Below are 20,788 nucleotides of genomic sequence, written 5' to 3'. Positions count from 1 at the left end.
CTTAGAGCTCTATGCAAACCTGTACTTCTGTGACTGCACCTAACTGCGGGCTGCCAGGGTTTGGTGCAAAGCTACATCTTGCATTTTGCAGTCTGGGTGATGCAATATATGGAATAGGCTTGTTTGAAAGGTGATTAGTAAATAAAAGCAGAGAAGGCTGTGGTACAATTCAGGCCCTGGATGTGAGTGTACCCCAACATTCATTCTCCATCCCAAAATGGAAAGCATGCTATAGAAAGAGACTCAGTGCACACACCCTGACATTCCCCAGCCATTGGATTATCCTCAGCATGACAATGTCAGCACAGCTGTGAGATAGCTGGGAGGACGATTCCGGGCAACAACACAGAAATCAGCACACTAAGTACTCACCTGCCCCATGTTATGGGACCTGCTTACAGCATGGGTCAGTTCTGGCTCCGGTAAATCATGAACCATGACAGAATTAAAAGCCATGTTGTAACCGACTCCCTCAAGAGTTGTTGGGTTTGTTTTTAAACCCAGCAGTGTTTGAGTTCCTGTAGTGAGTACTGCCACAAGAAGTAGCTTTCTGAAGTGCAGCAGGGTTTGTATGCCCACATGTGCAGTTATGTGTCTTATACAAAGATGTAGTTGCGAAAAAAGCTAATTTCATTCTGGGGTATATTAACAGGAGTGTCATATGTTAGACAAGGGAGGTACAGCATTAGGCAAAACTCTCACTGTAAGGGTGGTTAAGTACTGGCTTCCGAAGGAGGTTGTGGAATCCCCATTTACAAAAAAATTTTTTTTTTTAAAAAGCAGGTCGGACAAACATCTGTCAGGGATGGTCTAGGTTCACTTGGTCCTGCTACAGCTCTGGGGGCTGGACTTGACCTCTGGAGAGCCCTTCCAGCCCTCCAGTTCTACGATTCTAAGGTTGTCAGGGAGGTGATCCACCCAGAAACCACAGTCATTTTTAAAAAGCTGTAGTAACAATTTTAGTTCTGTTTAAAACCTAGAACAGCAACTGTGCATGATCATCTCTATCAGAGTCTAATTGTGTTACCTCATGGTAGATCACCCCACCTTTTGTTAATACAATTATCACAGCCTTGGTGCCTAGCAATGATTCAGAGGCATTAAATAGCATGCTGTGGAGATGGGCGGATACTGGGCTGCCAGCTGCAAACCCTGATTTTCCTATTAAAAACACCTTTACTGGGCTAGTGACAGACTTGCCACCCTGGTTGCACCCAATCTCATCTGATCTAAGAAGATAAGCAGGGATGGGCCTGGTTAATGCTTGGGTATGAGACCATGTGGGAAGACTGTGTGCTGTAGGTTAGGCACTTAGATACCAGGATATTGGAAAAAAATCTTCATAAAACCTAGATGGGATGATTTTTCTCTTTCAAAGCAAAAAAACCAATCACAGTGGCAAGATCAGGAGTACTTATGGCACCTTAGAGACTAACCAATTTATTTGAGCATAAACTTTCGTGAGCTGTAGCTCACGAAAGTTTATGCTCAAATAAATTGGTTAGTCTCTAAGGTGCCACAAGTCCTCCTTTTCTTTTTGCGAATACAGACTAACACGGCTGTTACTCTGAAAAGTGGCAAGATCTTTATTCTCTTAAGCCTCTTCCTACCTACTTAGATAAACTAGGGCCCAAACCCTGCACCTCAAACTCAAAGGAAGCTTTTCCATTGACATAGCGGTTCAGAGCACAGTTCTGCATTGCTCTACCACACCAGAATTCCCACTGAAGTAAATGGATGCGAAGGAGTACGGCTCTTGCTGAGCATGCATCACCAGAGAGATTCTGTGTGGAAAGGGATTCTATAATTGTAATAGCCACAAACCCAGACTATAGCAGCAACTTACCTAGTCAGATGACAGGAGACTGGTGCCTCATCCACTCCTCAGGTACTTGGCGAGTTAGTGCTTTGAGCCTGCTGCTGAGCCAAAAAGTGCCCCCTTTCTTGGGTAATTGACTCAGAGTCCAACCAAAGTAGAGGGGCGGGGAGAAGACACCAACTCTTCCTCCAATCTCTGCTGGGTCTGCCCTACAGCCAGAGCCTCCCCACCTTCTCCTTTTTGCAGGGTGCAATAGCATTTGCCCTCCCTGGACCACAGCTTCCTTCCCCTAGTTCGTAGAAGTTCCCACACCACCTGCAGATATCACTGCGGGGGGCCCAAGTGCAGGCCCTGCAAATTGTATACCACGATGGGTTGCTGCCCCCAAACTCCCAACCCTATCACACTTCTCACAAGGCCACTTTCTACATTATCTGTCTGTAGGCTTTCTCACTGGCCTCATTCCCTGGGCCTCTGATACTTGGCTACTCTTCTCCCAGGTATCTCTGGACCCAAGTGAGATACCTTAAACACCGCTCTTACCTCAATTTTCATCTCACCTGGAATGAGTAAAAGAGCTTACTTTATGTAGTCCTGCCCCCATTTTCCAGCAGGGATGCCAGCTTGGTCCCAAAATGCCTGTCCTTAAAGGGATATAGCCTTGGAACAGGGTTGGCTGGCCTCAGGTCTGCCCCGTCAAAAGGACCAATGGCATAGCTAAGACCCTTCTGCTCCTAATGAACTCTCCCTCTTCACCCAGCTGCACAGAAGATAGAAAAGGGAGCCTGACAGGAAGGATTTGTGAGCTGTGAAAATGGCTGTAGACTGAATATCCTTAGAGAGAGAGAGCTCCAAAAAGGGGGCCTGACCAAGAAGACCCAGCTCTTTTGTTTCCAGTGGCCTTTGTCTTCACTGTGCTTTGATATGATAATCACTTTGTTTCCATATGGCATCACCAGATGCACATCTGTGACTCCGTCTCCCGAGTGTTTTGCCAAATCAACTACCCACCCCTTTCTGCAGACTAGCTCCTGTTACATTGCATCACCCAAGCTGTATTTAGGGTCAGCCAGATCCATTGGTAAGTGCTTTTGGGATTCTCCCTTCCAGGCCTCTTCAGAGATCTGCTTCAGTACTGCCAAATTAGGCGAATTTTTTTTTTTCTAATAGCTCAACTATAATGTCAGTTACTCAGCCCAAGGTGTGTTTCTGTATTCCTCACCCCATCAGCAAGAAGCAGGCAGTTCAGTCAGCCTGCCCAGTGCTACCACAAGCAAGTTGTGTACTTGTTACCCATGAGAAATTGCCCAAAAAAGGGGGGGGAAATCCAAATTCTGCACTGTTACACCAGTGAGTTGTGAACGATCCCATTGGAAATTGAGAGCAGAACTTGGCTCTGAGTTGCTGGGATGTGCACTAAATTTTTTGTCCCTTCAGTGCTTAGTTCCCCTGCATAGAGATGGGGGGAAGAGACACAGACACCCAAAGGAGAGCACCTGTATACTGTGCTCTCTCTTCCTCTGCATCCTTCATCCCTTAGCTAACTCAGCCTAAGTGAAATGGAATATGGGCTATACTGCAGATGGCGTGACCGTATGTATCTATCTCGCATACAGGTGACTATGTCCTGGCCAAGTAGGTAGGGCGGGAGGCACAAATTGTTCCACAGAAATTGAGAGAGAGAAAGGGACCTCAGGACTGTTGTAAAAATTCCTTATTCTTCCCCCTGTACCTTCTTGTGCAGCCTTGTGCTGACAGGTGGAAGTGAAAAGCAGGTGTGGAATCTGGGAAGCTTTCTAAATTAATCTTTATTATAAAATAAATAAGTAATAATCCTCTGGGAGATAGTCTATCATCAGTAGAACAGGATGGGCAACTTGAGCAACGAAATGCAAGGCTTGCTAATGCCAGCCACCTGGCCTGGATCCCCGCCCGAGTCTTTCAACATGGAAAATACGGGTACGTTCGTAAGTTCTTGTCATGTATTAGTTCTTGCACCAGGCCCTGGAGTTTATTTTATGGTGGGGGAGGAATTGGAAAGGAGGATGGGGCCTGTGCTACTGCTGCTTGATAGCTTGACAGCCCTTTCCATAGTCCTGGCTTCCTCAGCATCTCAACCAGAGTGGTCATTGTGCAGCCCTTCCTCCAGAGACATCCTTTACATGGCTGCTCTGAGTACAGTACTGAAGCCAAGCTGCCATGCGGTGCTCTTAGCGATCGTGGGAAAGCAAAAGAGCATGGCCATAGCATGTGCGGCTAGTTGACAGGATAAGGATGTTAGGGCAGGTCAAAAAATGTTCTATCAAAACTGTGCTTCAAATTGAAAAATGAGGTTTCTGACTAAACAGATTTTTTTGGTGAGAATTATCAGCTTTTTCTGTGGAATACTTCAGCTTCTTGTTAGAAAAGTGAATGCCTAAACAGCGAAAAACATTGGCCAAAAAATTTTCTATGGTGCTGCAGTGCCTTCTGGGAGTTGTAGTTTGCCTGTTTCATGTCCCCATTCTCCTGTAGGGGCCAGGCTCACCAGACAGATTACATCTTCCTCATGCGCCAGGGCCAGGGACTCCCGTCTTGAAGAGGGGAGACAGTGCATCATGGCAGATGTAGGGCAACCAGAGAGCCCAGCGTATAAAGGAGAACGTTAACAGGTGGTGCCCAAACTTAAACTCCCATGAGACACTGGGGCAGCATTTCTGAATTGAAAATTTTGGGTTTAGGATTAAATTTTTTGGCATTCAAACTTTTAACAAAAACAACAACAAATTTCCACAGGAATCCACTCCTCCCATTTTGTAGCTAGCTCTAGGTGGGCCACATTTTTCTCTTATATATGAATATGGGTTCAGTTCCTGCCAGGGAAAAAGATTTTTTTTCTTAAATTATTGTTTCCCACTTTTTTAAAAAGACACTATATTTTAGAGTGAGAACATACTGGGTGAGCCAGTTTGTAGTAAGGGTGGGTGTCATGCCATCCAGAGAACGGGAGACCCAGTAGGGGGATTTGCAGCATACAGCATGTTCAAGAGAGGCCTGGATGGAAGTTCCCCCTCTCCCCAACCCCAATGCCGGCACCGCTGTTATAGTCACTATTCTGCTTATATTCAGCTTCTTTGTGTGTTGGTCTGCAGAAGAAAGCTGTCATGGGGACCAGGGGAAGTTCACAGTGGAGAGGAAATTCCAAGCTAGCTTTGGCAGGCTTAACTAACATGTCCGTTTCTGAGAAAAGTGATAGTCTGGCCAATTATCCCACCCTCTCTAAGTAATCCAACCTCCACTCCTTTGAGGAGGCAGCGGCTCTAGACTTACACATGGTTTCCACAATACAAGAATCCAGGCGTATGATGCTTTAGACCAGAGATAATTTAAGTGCCCGCCTTGTGCAAACTACTGTGTAAACCTCCCTAAAAGGCCCTTGGCGTGGCACATGCAACCATTGGATGAAATGCTGCACTCCTCCCACTTGGCATAGTGTGTTGCTAACCTCCAGCCTTCCCAGCTGCAGTGCGGGTGTACCCACTAGGAAGGCAGCCAGGAGATGGGAGGAAGATACATTTTTCAAAGGGTGAAATTCATCTGTATGCATAAAGCCAGCCTTAGTGTTACACCTCAATTTAAATCCCACTTAGGCCCTATTTCAGGAACTGAAGTGTTGCCAAGCCCTTTGGGTGGCCCTCTGCACGGGGGTGAATTCCTTTAATGGGAAAATATTAATCCTCAGAAAAGAGAGAGAGAACATAATCAAACCCTATTCATAGTTAGCCTAGTAAGAGATGGCATGGCAGCGTGACCTTCCTGGATACCTTCAATGTCCCGTTTCTCAGCAGCCAGTGCTCTAGGCCCAGTGAGATCTTGGCACAGAACTGTATCGACTCTGCATCTCTGATACTGCTCAGTAACTGCTAGACTGGATCAGATCACTGGTCCATGGAGTTTGGTGCCATGCCTGAAGTAGTGCTTTTGAAGCAGACAAACACCTATAATGTATCTAGCAAACTGCATGCTGCTGTATAGAGGGAGAATTCCTTCCTGACCCCCTGTGGCAAACAACAAAGACCCTGACGATGAGAGAGGATTCCCCTTCTCTTATGTAAAAAGAAAAGGAATACTTGTGGCACCTTAGAGACTAACACGAGTACACCTTTTCTTTTTGCAGATACAGACTAACACAGCTGCTACTCTGAAACTTTCTCTTATGCTGGAAATGGCCCACCTGTTGATCACTTTAGATAAGCTGTTACCAGCAGGACAGTGGGGTGGGAGGAGGTATTGTTTCATATTCTCTATGTATATATAAAGTCTGCTGCAGTTTCCACGGTATGCATCTGATGAAGTGAGCTGTAGCTCACGAAAGCTCATGCTCAAATAAATTGGTTAGTCTCTAAGGTGCCACAAGTACTCCTTTTCTTTTTGCGAATACAGACTAACACGGCTGTTCCTCTGAAACTTCTCTTATGTGTGATTAGTGAGCACAGGTTAGTTACAACTGTCTCACCTGGACCAGTACTTAGGAGAGGAAATCTGTAACCTGAGACGTTACAGAAGTAAATAGGAAGGTAGGGAGGGGAAACATGCAGCCCCATGATATATATTTTCCCCTTTATATCTTCATGTTGTCTCTGAAATTGTAATGGTGCCATCTTGTGTTCAAAATGCAAGTCAGCTCTTCGAACTGCACACTGTGGATTTTGTTTGATTTTTCCATTATGAATCTGGAACAGTCACCAAATATCATGATCAATAATTCACATGATCTGTTCCCTTTCTCATTGCTTCACTATAAATATTGCAAAAAACAGGAAGCCATGCCTTCCCAAATCTTAGTTTATTGGCTGAAAATAAAAGGTTTTTTTAATTAAAAATAATTATGTCCCCACATGGTTACAACAGGCCCAGACAGGCTGTCGAGTAAAGCTTCTGCATGTGCCAGGAATATGCTAAAATGCCATGAATTTCATGGGAATGCTTAGAAGAATTACGGTCACACTTAGAGGCCACAACCACAATCAGGGACCCACCCTAAGGTATTGTATATACTGTGGTAAGTATTGTATACATAAATCTTAGGAGAGACCTGCTGCCCCAAATCACTTACAATCCAAATAGATGAGCCAAACAAAGGTTAGGAGACAAAACAGAGGCACAGAGAGGTGAAGTGAGTTGCCCAAGGTCACACGAGAGATCAGTGGCAGAGCCAAGAATAGACCCCCCCCACACACTCTCTCCTGACTCTCTGGCCAGTATCCTGTCCGCACTGCCTCTCTCTTTACTAGCCCAACACTTAATTTCAATAATATCTATTTTAGCAATGTATTTTTTTAAAGTTATAAAGCTGCCACCATCAGCAAGGCAGCCAAGCTGCTCTATAACGTAATAAAATAAACAAATAGCCGCCACCCCCCCCTTTAACACTCAATCAGATAAAACGAGGGATGATCTGGGCCCATGATGATGGCACCACTGTAAGTAGTACAGGGTGTGGAGGCCGCTACAAAAAGGCATGGGAGAAAATGAAGGCTCAAGGTAAGAAGTGACTTTTCCAACGTCCATACAGGAAGTTGGGGGGTGGCACTAGTTGTTTCTGGCTCCCATCCCATACTGAGGCCTTTCAAGTGTAGTAGGAGGGATCTTTACCATCAGCTCAGATGCTACAGTTATAGTCACCGTAGAAATGCCTATGAAAGTATAATCTGTGGAGCCTCTCATGTTTTCCAAGTAAAGAACATAATGTGCTTAGCTCCATCTGCTGCTAAGGGGAGTCCATTCTAGCAGTTAGTCCTAACTCGCATTCATTTTAAAATTGACCTAACACGGCTAAATTCGACCTAACCCCATAGTATAGACCCGGGCTCAGTCGCTTGCTCTCATAGGTTCTATTCCCAATTCTTCTCCTCACTGGAAAGGGAGCACAGTAAGAAAATTAGATCACATTTATAAACTATAAATAAAACCCAGTGAATTTATCCTAATGGTCACTTGCCTTGCAAGCAAAATTTATAATAAAATCATATGTACAGTGTATGGTAGCCACAATCTAGAGACGTGCACAGGAATAAAAATTTGGCCACCTGGGAAGAGGCACGTTCTGTGTCCACCATGACCAGAGGAGCTGCCTCTCTCTCGCTCCACCCCTCGCAGCTGGAGGAGCTGCCTTTCCCCCAACCCCCATGGCCAGAGGAGCTACCTCTCCCAGCCCCAGCCCTGGTGGAGTTGGCTTGCTCTCCCTCCTTCCCCACGTGGCCCTGGGGCCAATGGAGCTCACTCTCCCCCAGCATCCAGAGGAGCTGACTCTCCCTCTGCAGCTCCGATGAAGTGAACTGTAGCCCACGAAAGCTCATGCTCAAATAAATTGGTTAGTCTCTAAGGTGCCACTAGTACTCCTTTTCTTTTTGCGAATACAGATTAACACGGCTGTTACTCTAAAACAGCTCAAATTTACTATCTCCAAAGAGACAGCATACACACCATCTTCTTTGATTTTCTAAGAATTCACACTTTACTTAATAGTACAGCTCTGAGGTCTACTTATGTTAAAACAAAGAGAAGTTCATTAACAAAGATAGACCTTTAAGTGGTATAAAACAAGGATAAGGGAAACAGAATTGGTTACAAAGGAAGCAAAGATGTAACACGCTTCCAAGAGACTACACATAACTTTAGCAGGCTATGCTCCTTTGGCTAAAGCAGTTTTCTTACCCTCTACTTTTTCTGTAGAGCTTGTTGATTTTCAGTCAAATCAAGATCCAGATTTTCATGATTCCCCATGCCCTGGCAGGGGGTCTCCTCAGTAAATAGATAACCAAGTGTCCTTTTCCTTCACTCTATGCTTCCAAGAGTTCATTGTCTTTGTTTCTAGAGTCAGGATGGGACTCCAGTGTCTTCCCATGCTGACTTCACATCTCCCTGTCCATTTGGTTTTTCCTGTTGAATTCTATGCAAATGCAGCTCCCATTGTACTTGGTTCCACATTAGCTCAATTTGCATTGGAGACATGGAAATAATTCCCTTCCTTCCGCCTGTCTGAAAGAAAACCTGTTTGTTCCTTTGGTTACAAACTTTAAAGCATAATATCAATCAGTAGCGATATTCCTCATTCTGTGTTAATACGTAAGTTTCACAATTATCTATCACCACTGGTACCAGCTTTCATTCAATACCTTACAAGACAATATAGATAAAGATAACAGCAATGCATTGGGAGTAGTGAGTTTGTCAGGCCTGGTAAGCGTTGTTGTCACAGGATAGTGAATCCTTTGCCAGTTGGCATCGAGGGGGGTCAGACTGTTAGATAGGTCGTATAAACAGGTTTCAGAGTAGCAGCCATGTTAGTCTGTATTCGCAAAAAGAAAAGGAGGACTTGTGGCACCTTAGAGACTAACTTCGTAGCTCACGAAAGCTTATGCTCAAATAAATTGCAAAAAGAAAAGGAGTACTTGTGGCACCTTACAGACTAACCAATTTATTTGAGCATGAGCTTTCGTGAGCTACAGCTTACTTCATCAGGTACTCCTTTTCTTTTTGCGAATACAGACTAACACGGCTGTTCCTCTGAAACCTGTCAAATAAATTGGTTAGTCTCTAAGGTGCCACAAGTACTCCTAGGTCCTATAAAGTCTACCTAATATATGAATATAGCCCAACATACACAGTGCAGTGGCTTCTGTGGGTCTAGGATTCTACTGTGTGGTTTGATTTGAAATGACATACATTGTTTTATAAGACTATCGCAGCTAAAGAGCCTCTTTTGCGGGGTTTGACAGTCATTGCTGGCGATCGCTGCATCTCAGACTGTCATTATTGCCATCCTAGTCTTTCCCTTTTACAATATTCTTAATGGTTTAACAGCCCTGACGACAGTAGGTAATTATCCCCATTTTATCACTGTGGAAACTGAAAGATGAAGTGACTTGCCTAAAGTGATTCGTCACTGCCAGAGCTGGGAGAACTCATGCTCCTAGCGTCAAAGTCCAAGGTGGAACCTGGCATGCATTTGTGTACAGTGGACACCTGTGATTGTGCTTGCACAGGGGTAAGTGCTCCAGGAAAAGGGAACTTTGGCAGCAAATCACAGTTTCAGAGATGAAAAGCTGAAAAATCTTTGTAAAACAAGCTGCAGGGAATGTTTCAACCCTGTAGCTCCAAAACTGTGATTTGCCCCAGATATTATGGGGGGAAATACATCAGTCTACCCTGCATTGAACGTGGCATGTGGAAGTTGCAGGGAGGAAGTAAAAATTAGGCTTGTAATGGGGAGGCTTCCTCTTAACCAGCATCTATTACAGCAGGAGTGGGCAAACTTTTTGGGCCAAGGGTCACATCTGGGTATGGAAATTGTATGGCGGGGCATGAATGCTCACAAAATTGGGGGTTGGGGTGAGGACTCTGGGGTGGGGCCAGAAATTAGGAGTTCAAGGTGCGGGAGGGTGCTCCAGGCTGGGCCAGGGTGTTGGGGTGTGTGCGTGGGGGGGGGGTGAGGACTCTGGGGTGGGGCTGGGGATGAGGGGTTGGGGGTGCAGGAGGGTGCTTTGGATTGGGACCGAGGGGTTCAGAGGGGGATCAGGGCTGGGACAGGGGTGCAGGCTCCAGGTGGCACTTACCTCAAGCAGCTCCCAGAAGCAGCAGCTTATCCCCTCTCCGGCTCCTATGTGGAGGCACCGCGAGGCAGCTCTGCCCTAGCCACAGATGCCACCCCTGCAGCTCCCATTGGCTGCGGTTCCTGGCCAACGGGAGCTGCAGGGGGCGGCGGCAGCATATGGAGCCTCTTGGCTCCCTCTAGATGTAGGAGCCAGAGAGGGAACATGCCACTGCTTCTGGGAGCTGTGCGGAGTGGGGCAAGCCCCAGACCCAGATTAAAACATCTGGAGGACTGGATGTGGCCCCCAGGTCATAGTCTGCTCACCCCTGCTTTACATTGTGAAAGTGCTGTAATGAAAGATGACCAAGGGACCAGTTCTGAAAAGCCACTCACAGCTTTAGCACTTGTTGTCCTCCTGTTATTTCCACATAGAGGCACTACAGGAGGGAGTCTGAGTCCATGTAGCAAGTAACTCCACCTCGTAAGGGAGATTGCTATGACCCTCAATTGAATGTCTGGCAAAAAACCCAAACCAAACCAACTCTCCTCCCCGCCCCTCCCCCAAAACAACAAAAACTAACCCTCCTCCCCCCAAAAAACAGGTAATACAAAAGTTTAGAAACAAGAAGAGACGTGGCAGACCTACACATTGGCCGTTTTTGTTTGATCCCAATCCTCCCTTCCTGCTTTTTAACTATCCCTCTTTTAATCCTCTCTTTTGTCACAAAAGAATGTGTAAAAAATTATTAATAGTCTGCACTTCAGTAATCTTCCCTTGTAACTTGATCTATAAGATTTTTCTTTTCTTTGAGAACCCATTCTCGCTACATCTATTTCTTTCTCATTTCAAATACTCAGCACTGTCCTAAGGAGGCCAATTCTAAATGGATGTTCATTGGCAAGAGACTGTTCCAAGAAACTTCCCAGTTTTTAAAAAGCTGGTGACTAAAGCCACACTGTGGAAATTTTCCGAGCCATGGACTGTTTTACGCCAGAACACACACTTCAGTTTAGGCATGGTGGTGTAGTCCTAGCAATCCTTAGCACCTCGCTGCACTTCTCAGCTGTAGCTCAGTGTTATCCCAGATGGGGAAATGAGGCAAGATTACTTGCTTGTGCTCTAGCTGCTTTAGCATAGGCTCATTTATCTACCAGAGACAGGTAACAGTTGATAGGGGGGAAGGTGGTGCACAATTTAAAGCTTCTGGGGGGGCACCTGACCACCCCATATGTCACCTCTGCTGCCCACCCATCAGTCGTTTGCATACTTCCCTGGCCAGCACCCCAGGAAAGCCCAAGACCCTCCCGCACGGGGCACTGCCCAGGAGGAGCCAAGCCCTGTGCGTGCAAAAGCTGCCCAGAGCACCGCCAGCTTGGGGGAAGCCTCTCCCTTCCTCAGACCAGTGCTAGAGTGGGGTGAAGGAAGTGATTTCCAGCCTGTTCCCACCCCAACCTTGCAGGCTCTACAGAAGCCCCCTGGGCAAGAACGTAGAGCCCTCTTCACCCCTCCACGCTCAGTATTGGGCTGCTCCGTTCCCTAGGCTTTGTGAGTGAGGCAGCAGCCACATGGTGGTGCTGCTCCTCCTGCTGGGGGTGCCCTCCCTTGCTGAGCCACCTCTGCCTGGGCTCCAGAGCCCAACACCTGCAGCTAGTTCACGGAAAGTGGGGATGGGATCTGCTAGTTCTCCGCACCAGCAGTAGCCCTGCCCTGCCTGCTCCAATGGCCCTCCTGGCCCCAGCATGCTGCCCAGCTGGATAGTCCCTCAATGGAGCACCCTGGGACTCAGCTGCTCCTTCTGAGCCCCTAGGACTGCGATGGCTCTGACCCGCAAGCCCCCCCAAGTGCTGGTGGATGCTTGGCTAGAAATGGGAGGCAGAAAGTTTGGGGGGCACATGACCCCACGTCCCCCCACCTGTTATCTGCCATAAAATGTTTACAGGACCAGTGTATCTTTTAAATATGTATAGTCACTTTACGTAGGTTCTACAATGGATTGTGCTGAACTGCACTGTCCTTAGCTGTAGCCTTCATTGGCAGGGAAATGGACTAGATGATGTAACTAGTGTTAGAACTATAGCCACGTTGCCTTGTGTCCCATAATGCTTTGGGGTGTGTATTTTCACCTTTCTAGCAGGCCATAAAAAATATTAAATAGTTTTAAAAGACTTACAGAAAAGTAAACTGAGGTGACCATTTGCTAAAAAACAAACTAAGCCACACATCTAACAGACGGCTAAACAGGAGCAGGTAAGCTAGCAAAAGTTGGAAGCTGACTCTAGCTGAACATTGTGTCCATGCATGAAGAATGAATCTCTTGGCACTGTCTCTCTTCTCTTTCCTCCTTCCTACCTTTATAATTCACTAAGTATTTCCTTTGTGTCTGGGCTCAAATAGCTCCACTTGTGTTTTGGCTTGAAAGAGTCAAGTCAGATACTTTGGCAAGGTGAAAAGGAAAATACAGTCCAGTGCCAGAAACTATTTCATCCGAGCTGCAATCATAAGTGGAAATCCTCTAGATTCTTAACATGAATTATAGGTTGATTTTTGCCTCTGACTCGAGCCAGCTTTTAAAAAAACAAAACAAAAAACTATGATTAGGAAGTGAATAAGGCAGTAAAAAAGTCTCTTAAAAGGGAGGAAAAGTTAACCAGGGAAGTCAAACAATAAAGAACAAGAACTGGCGACAGCTAACAAAGTGAGCTAGTTTTCATCTGTGTTCCCAAGACCAGAAGGAAAATGCCAGGGGAAAAAAAAAGCAAGACTAAAAAAGTCTTTAAGCCCCCCCGAACAAGCTGTGGGTAAAAAAGTTCAATGAAAGAGACAGCCCTAGCATGGGGGAGCTACAACCTAAAACCCACCAAAACCAGTCAGACTACAGTAACAGCCAGACTACAGTAACAGGCTCCCTGAAGGACTGAGTGGAAGGCAAGACCATACCTGTGTTATGTCAAGGTTAAGCATGTGCAACTTGCTCTTCTTGAAAGTCACTTAGAACTTGTCTTCACTGCAGTTAACTTGTGTGTTGTCCCTAACTGTCCACACACAAAAACCCTTCATTTGAGCGTGGTGATGTTTTAAACTAGAGGTGACTGGCCTATCAGGTACTGCACTACAATCGGAGTCTGGGAGGGGGAGGTACTGAGACTTAGCGTAGGGGTGGGGAGAGATGGCTTCAGGCTGAAAAGGAAAGTCCTGGGGGTTCCTACCTGCTGCGCCCAGGCCCAGGCCCGATCCTGAACCTCACTGTGACAGGTCCAGCCTTGCTAGGGCTCACTCTTCCTCCCCTCCCCGCCCCTGGACATGAACAAGTTTAAATATTTCTATTGCAGGGGCACTGGCCCCCTTGGGTAGAGTTGTAGTACAATGCTAAGTTAGCTGGTCATCCAGTCACCACTGCACCTGGATTCTGTATTCCACTGTGGCTGCTCTCTTGAGCTAAGCGAATACCAGAGGAGTTGACTTGAATTAACTCTCCCGTGAAGACAACCTTAGAAGCTTAAACTACTGTAGAATAGGGATGGCTCTGTCAAATACAGCAGGGCAGTCATTATACTTGTGCTTGATACTCTGTACTAAATCTTTCTAGATGAAAATCAAGATCCTGGCTACTATCTACAAAACCCCAAAGGTCTAGTGCTCTGTAGGGACCAGTAGCCCCGTGAGAGTGGGGGGCAAGGCCACAAGGTTGCAATCTCCCAGCCAACCCAGAGAGATGCTTTTTGGAAAAGTGAATGATCAAGCCAAATTCTGAACCCCTTCCCAACACCCACCCTGAAGTGAAGAACTCCACATTTACGGAGCTGCTGAATATCTGTGGTCAGGAGAGGTACAGGGGCCATCAGGAAGCCAGAGCTGGTGTTGAAAGACCATGGCACTTGCAGTGTCATGAGGTTTGTGAATGGATTCAATTATTTCCACTGAGGGGTAAATGCGGTCTGTCTACTCACCATGCAGCAATCAATGAGAAACTCCATGAAGAGTTTCATTAGCCCCCTCTTGCTGGTTTTACCATGGGAGAATGCAGCCTGGCTCTTGGTTACAGATATTACACATTTACATCAATTACTTAAGATGAAGTTATTTGGCTGTTAAAACTATTTGACAATTGTCTTCTGGTACCAATTGTTACACACGTTTAGCATGAGTCTACAAAGAAAACACCAAATCCATTGCATGTTTCATATACATATTTATATATATTTCATGTACAAAGTTACATTCTGAACCCCAAGGATTCAATAGAAATAAATACTGAAATAACTACACTGCTATGAGCTTTCTTGCTCACAGAAAAGCCTTGAGTTTTAACAGACAGCAAGTTGAACGCTGTAGTATCCATCTCAGATTACAGAGGCAAGTAAAATTCAGCGTAAAGTGTCTAACAGACAAAACTGTCAAATTACAGACCATAAAATGTTTAAAATAGGTTTAAAAGGTTGAGAAATGTGCAACAAAATTAATAAAGGAAACTTAATTTTTGTTAGAGGCTGGGAAAGACATTTAGTGTATAGAAAAATGCTCTGAGGTGCAACATATGTTGTTAGAATATGGCATAACCCTGTTAGAAAAAATATTTAACTTCCACATAGAGCTGTATTTTATTATTATTATTATTTTTTTTTTACTGTGTCTCATTTTACAGACAAGGGTCACTTACAAGACCCCAGCTCAACAGGGTCACTTACAAGAGTGCTAAATCAAGTTTAATCCTTTGGTAACTTTTATAATACTCACATGGAAATAAATATTCAGTTACACACCATTTTAAAGACATATGTTCTTTAGAACAGTTAGTATAATAAAACAGTTTTAACATTTGTTTGTTACGAAGGCAGCCTATGATAAAGTGTCTACACTCTGCCAGCTCTATCTGATCCAACGCAGGAAGACCTTTACAAGAAATGAACAATACAGCAGCTTATATAAGTCATTTTATCTTTACCATGCAAACACACTTATCCAGACAAGTAATGTGCTGCATATTTTGTGCTCGAAATGTTTTCAAACTATTAACAAGCTGTAGCTATCAAGAAATTGATTCCTTTTTATAGGACGTTTAAACCACAAGTCTGTGATGCATAAACACATTCTTGAGATTTAGGATTTTTAGGAGTTTGTCATCTTGATGCATGGGGTTTTACGTGCTTTACCCACCCTTCAAAGTGATCTGGAATTTATAAATCCCAGTGCATTGTGAGGAGAATAAGTATGCCCTTAACCTACTGTTCCTTAGAACAGGGGATAAATTTTAAAATGAATAATGCAGAGTAGTGTGCAACCCCCTCCTCTACACCCACAGTTGTACTTTAGTGACAGGCCATGTTTCCTTTAAAACCCCTCCACTATTGGACACAAACACTTCTGTCTCTGCAGCCATTTTTGCAAGAGCTGGTCCACTGAAGTGACTAGAATGGCACAGTGTACCAGACACATTTGATTTGGCAAAAAAGACTAGGGATGCACTTGCCAGACACATCTGCTCTATTTGACAGCAGTGAAGCAGTTCAGAGAAACCGTTAATAATTACAAATAAAATGCTATACAAGACTTAAGGAACAGAATTGTGCGTTCTTTCTGAGAATACATGAAAGTGAAAATCCACTAGCGCATAAAGCTCATAGAATGTTTTCTTAATAGCCAATAAGTTAAATTTAAAAGGAAAGATGGCAGGAGGAGCAATAAAACTAGTTGTAGTGATGGTTGCATTACTGTTAAAGTTTAGTCAGCATTTTTCTCAGACACCAGTTTCATGAGATATAACTCAAATGTGCTTGAAGTTCAGCATACAAATCTAAATATATATATATATATATTTTTAAATAGGTCTTTCTTATAACAATGTTTAAGACCGTCTGATTTTATGTACTTGTATTTTTTTTTAAAGTTCCCAGATTTCATATTTAAGCCAAAGCAATTCAAGATTGATTGTAAAAATGAAAATTTGGAAAGTGATTTGTGAATAACACTCTCATCACATTTGGCATTCTGGAGAGAAAATACACTACCAAGATATTAGGCATTTTTAATAAGGATTTTTACTACATAGCCTATGTCCTAAATACATATTTACGAGAGTGGAACAGTTGTGTACAAAATATGCTGTTTAAAAAGTATTTATACATATAAATCTAACCAATAGACCTGAATAGAGTTTTTCTGGTTTATCAGATATGATATGCCTTTGAAAAAAGCTGCCTAAATATATATTTACACAATAGACCTCAGCTAAATGTGTTTTTAAAAAATTAAGAAAAATATATAAACACGTTTGCCTGATAGACCAGAACTGCTCCTATTGCATAAAAATGTTTAGGCAGTTTTAAAAAACGTTTGTCTATATTTATTCCTTTGAAACTGTTGCATTCTGTCATTTAAACAGATTGCTCAGACAGTCCCAGTCTTTTCGGGATACGTGCCGAATGTTCAGATTTTTAAAAATGTCTATTGTTCAGAGACTAAATTAAGGAACAAACTGGCTAAGTGTTATACATTTTACAGAAACTATATAGAAAGTGTTCAACTCAGTTTTGATAACAACTCAGGAAATTCAAAGCAAAAGGAAGACACTCAATCCTGAACTCACTCTATTGTGGTTAAAAAAAAATATATGGTGAGTAGACAGAATGTCCGCCTTGATATTGGACTCTCCTGGCTTCTGTCAGTTAACTCGATCTTAATGTTACTTAATCTGTTAATGTGTTTTTCTTCTCTAAATAACATAGTATTTCACTACCTAAAGAGGGGTATGAAACAATTATGTGTTTTTTGCCTAATTATAGAACTGAAAGTTCCTTTGCAATTTCATTTAGGCAGAATGTATTTTCTTTTTTGTCAGTCAGTTCTTTTGCTCTGTTTGAGGTCTTTAACCTCCATAACAGTTACTCATGAGTTTGACTAGCTAGGCAGAGAAGATTGCTCTAGGGTCTAAGAAAAGATATATGGATTTAAGTCATGAAGAAAATAAATGTATCCCCTGCTCAAGGATTTTACAACTTTTCAGTTTTATAATCATCCCAATGTCTAAGTGTCCTTTGGAAATTACTGAGACGTTGCCAATTGACAAGGAAAAAGCGAGAAGACTGTTCTCCAAACTGTTCGTTATTGAGGGTAGCAGTTCTCAAACTTTAGAGTTCTTCAGCAGTCAAACATGAAATTTTATTTAAATATTTTATTTAAGTTCTTCTATATAATCCCCTCTTCCCCCAGAAGTTTTGATGAAAACCACAAACAAAACTGTATACACTATATAAACACGATTTGTCAGGTTTGAAAATAAAAGTTAAAATTTACAATTCACTTTAGCCCTCACTGAATGTATACATGAATCTTGATAATTCATCTGATATTAGTTTGTCAATGTTATAATACACTGGGAATAACTTTGCTGTTTCACTCAATATGTCGTGCAGATAAATTAATCTCAGCTGTAATGAAGTTTAACTCAATTAGTGATAGAGAGTGACACTAGCAAAAGAAGTGAACTACATAAGATTGTTGTGGTACAGTAAGCTCTCTGGATTGCTTACCAGTGGTCACCAGTCTTGAGAAAGGAAACACTTTGATTTCTTCATTATACTGATCTTACCTATGTAACACTGGTGCAGTAAAACAGCACAAGCTAATTCCTGTATTGTTAAGGTCTGACAGATTTGCGATATAAAGTTAAACAGCAAACAAATGCTTCAACACCATGTAGTGAAACAGATTCTGCAAAAATAAAAAACCAAAAAACATGCAGAAGCCTTTTTTCAGCCTCCAGCTGCTTCTTAGTGGGTTCACTCATTGCCATACATTACTTGCCACACTATTAGGTGACTCCTCTCAGCTTTGGCTACAGAAGGTTCAAGTTGCAGAGCTTCTCCAGGAAGTTCAGATTCCTCACCTTCATCACCTGAGAAACGACAACTTAGATTCAGCTGAACATACCAATGAAAATACATTGGTATTAGCACTATACACCAGGAAGGGTCAGTGTAGTAACGGGCAAGAATACGCAATAAAAGACAGCTGCCATCTGCCCCTAGAGCAGCAGCAGATTCAAAACCCTTAACAAAAAACTAAGTTAGCAAGCTGGAAACTTGCCCTACAAATATTCCACAACATTGCATTTTAAAGACCATATTTATTAATACTAGCCCTAGCTTAAATTAACTGTAACTTATAAATGTTACATTTATTTTCTGAGAATCTAAGGTTTGATGCTAGGGTACATAAAGCAAAATAGAAAAGGGACACAATGTTTACCCTGCATATCATCCAAGTGGAAGTGTTGACATGAGTGGGATTGCAACAGGGAGGAAGAGCTTGCAGACATACTTTTATAATTTTGGCCGGAGGGGGCAAGGGATTGTATATTAACTGTTTTGTAATGGTTACACCTATTAACTCTTACGCTTCTCATTCATGTATTTCTTTCCTAAAGCAAAGGCTTTTTGATTAAGTAAACCCGTGTTTATATGGTAAATGTATACCAAGTCCATACAGGTGGGATCAATGCAAGAGTGTTACCAGAACAGGAACCGTTACAAGCTTCTATATGAAAAAAGGGCAAGCATAGATCTGAACTGATTTTTTTTTTCTTATAAAAGGAAAATTTTAAGATTTCTGGACAAAGACTCATGTAATCTTTAAAAATCAGGTTTATTAAAAGGTAAATTAAGCCAAGGGCACATGCTCCAGCAATGTAAGATATTAACACAAAAGCACTTAATGCCTTCTTGTCAAAGTAGTCCAAGAAATACAGGAACATGGACTAGGGCTTGAAAAATGGGGATTGAATGAATATTTGTATGCAGATTGCATTAGTCTTGACAAAGATTTGACTAAAATCTTTTCACTTTATCTATCTCTTCTCCACAGCCCGATTTCAAATGTATCACTGACTTACTTGCCCATTAATGAAAATGAGAAGACTTCTGCCACTCCCCAAATAAAGTCCTGTCTGTCCTATCTTAGGTAGTGTAGATGTTAAACAGCTGTTGGGTTTTATCCCAAAGGTGGCTGCATTTCAGAAGTGGGTGAGTGAAGAGATTCCTGGATAGTTAATATATGAGCTACAGTGTATCTAAATGTATGAAAGCATTCTGAAATCCTTCTGGATGAAAGGCACTAAGACTAATATAACTCATTTTCAGAAAGAACATGGTTACAGTTACAGTTCAGTCTTCTATTAAATCCATACAGGGCTAATATTTATCCAAACATTCAGATACCAGAAACTTTCCTAAATTACTGTCCCCTTCCTTAGAAGTCTCATAACAGATTTAGCTTTTAAACAGAAAAACAGATCAAGTCATTAACTCTATCATAAAGCACTTTTACTGCATTATACAAAGGTAATGAAAACACATTTTGCAAGATCCAACTTCTTACCCATCCTGAAGTCAATATATCCCTCTCCTCCACTTATCACCAACATAGATTTTAAGGGAGTTTGGCTGAAGAATTCTTGGGCAGATTTATCACCTGATAGTTCTGCTCCACCACTGTTGGCTGGGCAAACAACTTGACCTGTATTTCAGAAAAAGACATGGTTTTTATTCAGCACCTTGAATATGAAATATCTTCAAAGTAACTGATTAGGGACGAATAGCGCTGTGGCTTTGCTAGACATATATTTTATGGCCAACCATGCATTCAGCTACTCGCAGCCTTGATGCTAGACCCCATTAGCAAGAGACAGAATGCTGGCCATGCTAAGATTATCCCCTAACTCTTTAAAGACATGTGAGATATACAGGTTACTTACCTGTATCTGGAGGCTCTTTGAGAGGAGTGGCCCCTATCTGTATTTCACATGTAGGTATGTGTGTGTACCATGTGGAAAATCTTGCAAGTAGTGTCTTTTGATCCACACCTGTGCCCTGGAGCTCCTCATACTCAGCACTCAGGGTATAAAGGGAGGAGCGGATGGACCGCTTCTCCGGTCATTTTTCTACCATGAATCCTGTCATGATCTAAAGCAGAGAAGGAGGAGGGCAAGTAGTAGAATACAGATAGGGACCATACATCTCAAAGAACTCCAGCTACAAATAAGTAACCCTCCATTTCTTCGAGTGCTGGTCTCCGTGTATTTCACACGTGCGGCAGGTAAGAGGTAGTCAAATAGGAGGGGGATGCAAGGATGCACACAGTACAGATGTCTGTAATACTGCCATTCCAAAGGCTGCATCTTCAGAAGAGGCTTGGACTCTAAAGTGTAATGAAGGTGTTGCTGGAACTCCTAGTCGTTGCCTTACAAGTGTCCAGCATTGGCACTGCCTGAAGAGATACCACTGAGGTTGCCTGTGCTCTAAGGGAACGGGCCCTCACCTCATCCCAGGAAGTGAGATGCGCTGATATCAACGGAGTATAAACCAAAAACCACGTAGTCTCTGAGCAGATACCACTTGTT

At 43.1% G+C, this 20,788-nt stretch overlaps 1 protein-coding gene and 1 long non-coding RNA gene across 11 annotated transcripts in view; one reads left to right on the top strand and one right to left on the bottom strand.

Moving 5' to 3' along the window:
- LOC142069032 (uncharacterized) overlaps window positions 1-20,788 on the top strand; it is a 98,641-nt gene that overhangs the window by 76,374 nt on the left and 1,479 nt on the right. The gene's annotated exons all lie outside the window — the stretch shown is intronic.
- Window positions 14,565-20,788, bottom strand: part of SPAG9 (sperm associated antigen 9) — a 108,445-nt gene continuing 102,221 nt past the window's right edge. For all 9 annotated transcript variants that reach the window (XM_048817380.2, XM_048817379.2, XM_048817382.2 and 6 more), the window contains 2 exons: window positions 19,768-19,905; window positions 14,565-18,286 (listed from right to left, as the gene is read on the bottom strand). In XM_048817380.2, coding sequence (XP_048673337.1) covers window positions 18,171-18,286; window positions 19,768-19,905 — 254 coding nt within the window. In that variant the 3' untranslated portion in view covers window positions 14,565-18,170. The remainder of the gene's footprint in view (window positions 18,287-19,767; window positions 19,906-20,788) is intronic.

This window comes from Caretta caretta, chromosome 14 (assembly GCF_965140235.1).
Source record: "Caretta caretta isolate rCarCar2 chromosome 14, rCarCar1.hap1, whole genome shotgun sequence".
Classification (NCBI taxonomy): domain Eukaryota; kingdom Metazoa; phylum Chordata; order Testudines; family Cheloniidae; genus Caretta; species Caretta caretta.
The sequence above is the reverse complement of the archived record's forward strand: the minus strand, read 5'-3'. Positions and strand labels throughout refer to the sequence as shown.